The sequence below is a fragment of the Haliotis cracherodii genome, unplaced genomic scaffold, assembly GCF_022045235.1.
Source record: "Haliotis cracherodii isolate W230 unplaced genomic scaffold, xgHalCrac1.p SCAF_15, whole genome shotgun sequence".
NCBI classification, from domain to species: Eukaryota; Metazoa; Mollusca; class Gastropoda; order Lepetellida; family Haliotidae; genus Haliotis; species Haliotis cracherodii.
Window position 1 is genome coordinate 3,807,960 of NW_027266270.1, and position 8,956 is coordinate 3,816,915.

The 8,956-nt window shown below is 41.5% G+C and overlaps 1 protein-coding gene across 1 annotated transcript; it reads left to right on the forward strand.

The window, feature by feature from the left end:
- The first annotated feature begins 277 nt into the window (after positions 1–277).
- Positions 278–8,956, forward strand: LOC139462630 (uncharacterized). The gene is made up of 11 exons (XM_071244462.1): positions 278–338; positions 1,704–2,045; positions 3,581–4,048; positions 4,118–4,255; positions 4,529–4,954; positions 5,231–5,629; positions 6,297–6,425; positions 6,885–6,930; positions 7,663–7,709; positions 8,150–8,236; positions 8,895–8,956. The coding sequence occupies exons 1-11, from the start codon at positions 278–280 to the stop codon at positions 8,954–8,956; spliced, it is 2,205 nt and encodes a 734-aa protein (XP_071100563.1).

Below are 8,956 nucleotides of genomic sequence, written 5' to 3' on the forward strand. Positions count from 1 at the left end.
CTAGGCGTACACATGTGCATCCATTTACAAAGGTGTGTGATAACATTTTACCGTTACATGCTTCAGAGCTGTCTCTTGCACCAGGAAGTCAGCAGCATTGTTTATACGAACACGGGCTTGGTGGTGTGCGTGTCGTGTATACGTCATCTACTCACATGTTAGAATTTATCCCTAGTCTTGGATGTCGAATGATGTTTTAAGTTTGTGTAAGTAAGAATCAATCAAAGTGTTGAATAGCGACTCAGTAGAAGTGTGTTACAGTTCATCCAGCTTCACGATGGAGGCTTTCTTGTGTCGACTGTGCATCGTGATCATTTGTTCTGCGACCGGTATTTCTGGTAAGTTTCCGAACACCATAATCGTGTTCAACGAAACAAAACGTTTTTGAAACTGTTTTTGATTTGAATCTGATAATCTTTTCTTACTTATTTGAGGTCTAATGACGTAGATAAGAAGGGGTGAGTGAGTGAGTATGGTTTTACACCGCCTTTAGCAATATTCCAGCAATATCACGGCGGGGGACACCAGAAATGGGCTTCACACATTGTACCCATGTAGGGAATCGAACCCGGGTCTTCGGCGTGACGAGCGAACACTTTAACCACTAGGCTACCCGACCGCCCCTGTAGATAAGTAGGGACAAATATTAATTTGTGGGTTTTCATCACATGCTGAACTTCCAAAGGAGGAATCGCTCGGAAGAAAAAGAAAAAAGAGAACATACTGGCTTTGTTTGAGAATACATCTCTCTAACTTGTTTAAGGAATGCGGAAAATGTTTCATAATTTCAAAACAGCGGAGAGATCGCGACGGAATAATGAAAGTTACTTTTTGTGATCGGAAAAATTCCCATTGTAGCTGCAAATTGGTAAAATGAAGCGGAAAGGTTCTCGAGTGTTTCTACCCAAGCTTGCATGTTACAGTTTTATATTCGCAACTTTCGACATCGTGATCAATTAAATTCATTATGATATTGTAGCGAGTCTGGTCTGATGTCTTACAGGATTAATCAAGATCGTTATCATTTTATTATTTATTGACTCCTGAGAGGTTTGAGAGCTGCGGTCCTGCCCCACACTAAAGCACATGTAGCACATGTAGCACATGTAGTGTCTCCTCAGGCAAGTGACTTTGTTCCTGATATGCCTCTATTAACCCAGCAGTGAATGGGTACCCGGTAGGATGGTATAGTGATTGTTAACCGTCTAGCGCATCATAGGGAGCTTGGGATGCAAAAACCCCAGGGAATTGAGGATGATCTTACTTATCCATGATAATGTAGTAGCGCAGTGAATATCTACTTTAGTGGAATGTGGCGCATAATGATAGTCCTAGACATAAGATAGATACAGGATAAATCGCAAAGAACAATGAAGAGCGAAGCGTGGTTTATTTCCCATTGTTCTATCCTGACGTCATTTCTGAAGATTCGAACATGCGCACGCACATTGATGACGTCGTATCTTGGATAGAGGGGAGAGTCTGATGTGGCTGATAGATGTGGCTGATAAACGCAAATAAACGTATTGGCCGAACGATTGCATCCAAGAGCTGGAGAGACATGTATGTATGTATGTATGTATGTATGTATGTATGTATGTATGTATGTATGTATGTATGTATGTATGTATGTATGTATGTATGGCGATGCTTTAGTACATGTATAAATAATAGTTGGATATTGTTCTTGTTTACCTATAAAGGTTCCGTGAATCTTACCCGCCTCCTGCAAGCGCCAGCACAGATGGATCAATATAGCCTAGTGTGTCGTAGTGACGGCATAACGGATGGCGGCCGTGCTATAACGTGGTTTAGAAACGGAAGTAAAATCTTCCAGACTAAAGCGGGACCTAGGTCATCCTGTAGCGTGACACCCATCCAAGACGTCTACAACGACGTCATTAAAGGCGACGTCACAGTTATCTGTGAACCAACTATGCACACAGTGACGTTCTCGCTTAGATCCCGGGCTGACGACGGTGATGAGTGGTGGTGTCAGGATCTAGCGGGAGGCCAGACAGACACCAGCAATCACTTGAAACTTGGTGAGTACAGAGTTGTAGGATTACGCATGGTTAGTGTGTATCTGTCTTTGGGACTATATATGATTGGTGTGGATATGAGTATTTGTGACTACACATGTTTAGTGTGTATCTGTCTTTGGGACTATACATGACTCGTGTGTATCTGTGTTTGGGACTACACATGTTTAGTGTGGATATGTGTGTGGGACTAGACGCGATTAGTCTGGATATGTGTTTGGGACTACACATGATTAGTGTTTAAATATATATTTCGGACTACACATGATTAGTGTTGATATATGTGTGGGACTACACATGTTAACTGTGTATCTGTCTTTAGGACTACACGAGATTAGTCTGGATATGTGTTTGGGACTACACGTGATCCGTGTGTATCTGTCTTTCGGATTACACATGATAAGTGTGCATCTGTCTTTGGGACAACACATGGTTAGTGTGCATCTGTCTTTGGGACTACACATGATAAGTGTGTATCTGTCTTTGGGACCACACATGGTTAGTGTGCATCTGTCTTTGGGACCACACATGGTTAGTGTGCATCTGTCTTTGGGACCACACATGGTTAGTGTGCATCTGTCTTTGGGACTACACATGATAAGTGTGCATCTGTCTTTGGGACAACACATGATTAGTGTGCATCTGTCTTTGGGACCACACATGGTTAGTGTGCATCTCTCTTTGGGACTACACATGATAAGTGTGCATCTGTCTTTGGGACAACACATGATTAGTGTGCATCTGTCTTTGGGACCACACATGGTTAGTGTGCATCTGTCTTTGGGACCACACATGGTTAGTGTGCATCTCTCTTTGGGACTACACATGATTAGTGTGCATCTGTCTGTGGGAATAGACAAGATTAGTGACATGACATGAAACTGGATCTGATTTGTCCTTGGTCATGTTTAGTGTGTATCTGTGTTTGGGACCACACATGGTTTGTGTGCATCTGTCTTTGGGACTACACATGGTTAGTGTACATCTGTCTGTGGGAATAGACAAGATTAGTGACATGATATGAAACTGGATCTGATTTGTCCTTAGGATTGGTCATATTTAGTGTGTATCTGTGGCTACCTGACTCTATTATTATCTCAGCATCAGGATTAGGGTTGGCAACATGACATGATAATATTCTTCCACAGTAGATGTACTTTTCAATAAGAGACTTGTTTTACTCTAAATGTTAGTGTTCGACAATATATAGTCCCAAACTAATACTATATGGATGTATATCCATATTTCTGTACTGGCCCAGCTTTAGAGGCTGATTCCAGTACGGAACGCAAAACAATTGGGTTGTACCTAAACAGCTGGCCTACCTGTGGTATTAGCTGACCATATTTTAGGTTAAGACGTTTGAGACAGGCACAATTTCACATGGAGCCAAATAAATATTGTAACTATGTAAAAAGCTTTCTCCTTGAGATGGCGTGATCAGTGTGGAAATAGAAAATGTGATTTTTGAGATGAGGTTTCAGATGCTGGCCTTCCTGGAGGTTCTGTCTCACCTGATGTTGTTCCTATGACTTCAGGACCTACAGCCATGACAACGCATGGCCTGTCCACCCATGGACCATCTTCATATGCTATGGCGAATACAGTCACGACGATAACATTGCCTGGTGGAGAATCATCTAACACAGAGGAATTCAGTGATTCAACAGGAAGTTATACCCTCGCATCATCTTCTGAAAATACGTCACCGCCTGGCAGTAATTCACGTGGCCCAAGAGGAAGTTCCACTATCGCATCATCTACTGATAATACGTCATCGCCTGGAACAAAATACCCATCCTCAACAGGAAGTTCTACCATTGCATCATCAACTGAAAATATGTCGCCGCATGGCACAAAATCCCCAGGCTCAATAGCAAGTTCTACCATCTCACCATCTGCTGAAAATACGTCACCGTATGGCACAAAATCCTCAAGTTCAACAGCAAGTTCTACCATCTCACCATCTACTGAAAATACGTCACCGCATGGCACAAAATCCCCAAGTTCAACAGCAAGTTCTACCATCTCACCATCTACTGAAAATATCTCATCGCCTGGAACAAAATCCCGAGGTTCAACAGGAAGTTCTACCATCTCACCATCTACTGAAAAAACGTCACCGTATGGCACAAAATCCCCAGGTTCAACAAGAAGTTCTACCATCTCACCATCTACTGAAAAAACGTCACCGCATGGCACAAAATCCCCAGGTTCAACAAGAAGTTCTACCATCTCACCATCGACTGAAAAAACGTCACCGTATGGCACAAAATCCCCAAGTTCAACAGGAATTACCATCTCACCATCTACTGAAAATACCTCATCGCCTGGAACAAAATCCCGAGGTACAACAGGAAGTTCTACCATCTCACCATCTACTGAAAATACGTCACCGTATGGCACAAAATCCCCAAGTTCAACAGCAAGTTCTACCATCTCACCACCTACTGAAAATACCTCATCGCCTGGAACAAAATCCCGAGGTTCAACAGGAAGTTCTACCATCTCACCATCTACTGAAAATACGTCACCGCATGGCACAAAATCCCGAGGTTCAACAGCAAGTTCTACCATCTCACCATCTACTGAAAATACGTCACCGTATGGCACAAAATCCTCAGGTTCAACAAGACGTTCTACCATCTCACCATCGACTGAAAGAACGTCACCGTATGGCACAAAATCCCGAGGTTCAACAGGAAGTTCTACCATCTCACCATCTACCGAAATTACGTCACCGCATGGCACAAAATCCCCAGGTTCAACAAGAAGTTCTACCATCTCACCATCGACTGAAAAAACGTCACCGTATGGCACAAAATCCCCAAGTTCAACAGGAAGTTCTACCATCTCACAATCTACTGATAATACGTCATCGCCTGGAACAAAATACCCATCCTCAACAGGAAGTTCTACCATTGCATCATCAACTCAAAATATGTCGCTGCATGGCACAAAATCCCCATCCTCAACAGCAGGTTCTACCATCGCATCGTCAACTGAAAATACGTCACCGTATGGCACAAAATCCCCAGGTTCAACAAGAAGTTCTACCATCTCACCATCTACTGAAAATACGTCATCGCCTGGAACAAAATACCCATCCTCAACAGGAAGTTCTACCATTGCATCATCAACTGAAAATATGTCGCTGCATGGCACAAAATCCCCATCCTCAACAGCAGGTTCTACCATCGCATCGTCAACTGAAAATACGTCACCACATGGCACAAAATCCTCAAGTTCAACAGCAAGTTCTACCATCTCACAATCTACTGAAAAAACGTCACCGTATGGCACAAAATCCCCAAGTTCAACAGGAAGTTCTACCATCTCACCATCTACTGAAAATACGTCACCGCATGGTACAAAATCCCCAAGTTCAACAGTAAGTTCTACCATCTCACCATCTACTGAAAATACGTCATCGCCTGGAACAAAATCCCCAGGTTCAACAGGAAGTTCAACCATTGCATCATCAACTGAAAATACTTCATCCCCCGACAGAAAACCACGTGGAACTGACAAAGTCAGTGGTTCAACAGGACGTTCGACAGTCACAACTGCAAGGTTTACTAAGCATGGTAGGATATTTACACACGTATCAGAACAACAAATCAAATATCCCTGGAGTGTTGAACAGTGACTGTACACGCAGAACAGATATGTCAGGTTTTCAAATACATAAATGTTATTTTATCTTTGTCTTTTAATTTTTTTGTCTGAAGCAAATTTGTCAACTGAATGTTCCAATTGTCTTGACATTTTAAACCGAGCCGCTTATCACTCAGAACCTTGCAGTTGGAAAGTGTGTCACATTTATCGAAAAGTCGTCGATGCCAGACATTACATAACAAACAAGGGACAGTTTTTTGTTAAAGTTCGAAATACATAAAGGACCTACCTCACACTTTTCAGTCAGTTTAGCTACTGAAACGGATAATGGGTTTCCATAAACGATTAAAAAAATATACATTTGTGTATCAGACGACACCATTTTGGCCAGTAATGTGATTCTGAAACAAGGCCTATCTTGTTAGTCCAAATAGCTTTAGTAGTGTCATGTTATACCCCTATTGGATTTGAAAAAGAATAAAAGGAGTTATATATTTGCTGATGAATAGTTTTTAAAAACTCGATTTTCTATCCATCACGTAAGACTCGCGCGTAGCATTAAGACACGTGAAGTAGAATCGGATACGTCATGTTCCACTGTGTCTCTGATATGCGGAAATGTGTTTCTATTTTAAGATGACAAGGACTCCAGTAAGCGTATCTACATCATAGTCGGCTCCGTGTGTGGAGCTGTCGCTGCTGCACTAGCTGTCGTCGTAGTCGTAGTCGTGATTGTCTGTAGGAGGCGACGAGAGAAGGACGCAGGTAGGACTTACGTTCATGGCATTGGTATCTGAATTTAATGCGTGTAAGTGCGTCACTCGTCGGGGTGACGTAGTGGTTAAAGTGTTCGCTTGTACGTCGGAGGTTCAGGTTCGATTTCCCATAAAGGTACAATGTATCAAGCCCATTTCTGGTGTCCCCCGCCGTGATAGGACTGGCTTATTGCTAAAAGCGGCGTAAAATCATACTCATCCAACAGTACAGGTATTGTGTTTATTATCATGGACGACCCTGACACGCCTCAGGCCACATTGTCACTCCCTCTGACGAATGAGTCATGTACATACACAGACATAGACATGATGACAAATCGCCAAAGGTGGCAAATATTTAATTTCTGCTGTTGTTGTAGCCACGTAGCCTACGGATAGTGACATGGACATATATTTTGGTCGGATATTTAGTGGACCACAACGTGACCCCCATTTACTGCTTTTTCAGCTTCAGGTGTCGAACGCCTTGGTCATGGACACACAGAGGGATCCACGTATGTTCGCTTTGTGTCTATAGCTATGTCCTTACATCACCATGAAGTGATTCCTGAATAATATATATCACTTCTTTGAAAGGTGTTTAGAAGTGATACACATAAGGAAGATAATTTATGGATGTCATCTTCTTCTTTTATTTTGTGGAACACAATGGTTCGAAATGTATGCTTACTCCTTCATCAGGAGAATAAATGACAGGCAGAGAGCATATATATGTAGACGTAAGAACAACAACAGTAATAAGATAACAAAGTAATAAGATAACAAAAGGTGGAAACTTAACAAGGGAAGCCAATAGATAATGGGTGATGATAGGCGATCACAGCAAGAAAAAGTGTAGTTTTCCGTAAACCGGAAACCTTCCAGATACCTTCAGCAACCTTCCAATTTCTTGGTAATTTTCAGATAATTTTTTATGTGTCTCACACTTAAGTGAACAAAAGGCACCCCACCCCCCACCCCCAAATTTTCCGGGTGGTTTTTGGAAGGTATCCGGGGTCGATCCAAAGTGGGAAGGTTTCCGGAAGGTTTCCGAAGAACGGTAACCTACACTTTTTTTGCTGTGGATTAGCGATGACATTCATACATTCTCTTCCTTATGTACATCTCGTTATTATACAAAAGGAAAATTTTGAATATATCTGGTTGTAAAGTATTTCTCTATGGTCGGACATAAAACAGTTTCATTTGGATCTCAAAATAATAACGCTATTTATTTTTTATTATAGCTGTGAAACCAGGATAGAAAGCGACCCTGATTACCAGGAAAAGATAGGTATGTAACATTTTTATAAGTTTAACATTGCTTCTGACCTATCTTATCCAGTCACATGAAGTGATTACCTCGTTTTAATAGTCAAATGTAACAATACTCGTACCTTGAAAACTTTAATATCATCAATTCAAATTCTTCCATTTCTTTACTTTTATCTTCTATATTACGTTAACTGTTCGCTAATATTTCTCGTTTTAAATTATGTTCCACTACAGTGCTTCTGGTAAAAGATAAATGTTAGTTTTTTTGTTTTTTTAACGCCGCACTCAATATTCAAGTTATATGACGGCGGTCTTGACCAGACAATCCAGTGATTGATATTGTGAGCGACGACACACGTCGTTCGGGTACGATCACACTCAATCAACGCTAGATACCGAGTGTGACCACCCGATTCATATGGTCGCCTTTAAAAAGTTGCATTACGTTGACTATTTCAGTAATGGAGGACAACAACTTATATGAGAGGTCCTCGGAAGTACTGCCCCTTGATCCTTCACGCAATGCTGAGAACACTGAGGTTGCAGGTGGGGCATCCCTAACTACAGTTCAGTTTGGTTTCTGTAAACGATTATTACTCATTTGCAATTGACTTGCCTTTGCATGTGTTTGTGGTGGGTGCCATCGGTGTGGCAGGATACGCTCACCTTTTCGCGAACACCTGGATGTGTAGCAGAGACTACTTAGGATTATGGAAAGGGTTTTGCAGCTTTTATTTAGTAGCAATTTAGCACGGATGCTGTTCTCTGATATCTGTATTCAGGAATGGAGACTCCGATACCCTTTTTAGGGGGAGTTGTTCGTTGTTGAATGGAATTACAGTAAACTACGGTTATAACGAACTCAAAGGGACCACAATGTTTAGTTCGTTATAACTGTAGCTACAGCATATATACAGCAAAAAGACGTGACCAAAAAGAGTTCGTTATATCCGTTAGTTCGTAATAAGTGTGTTCGCCGTAAATGTAGTTTACTGTACGTCGTATACTCGTTATTTCGAGTGGCTTAAACAAACTAATCGCAAATGTCTCACTCAATCCAAGGTCCTGTTTTGAGACATGTTAATGTTTGAGATTATTCATGGCCAAATGTTCAGGATATTTCAAATTGGTTTTCTGCATTGCTTCATGAACACGTTAAACCCACTCTTAGAGTTACAGAGATATCGATGTTATTTGATTTCAGATGTGTACGCCAAGGTGAACAAAGGGCAAGAAAACAAAACAGAAGAGTTGACATCATTGTGA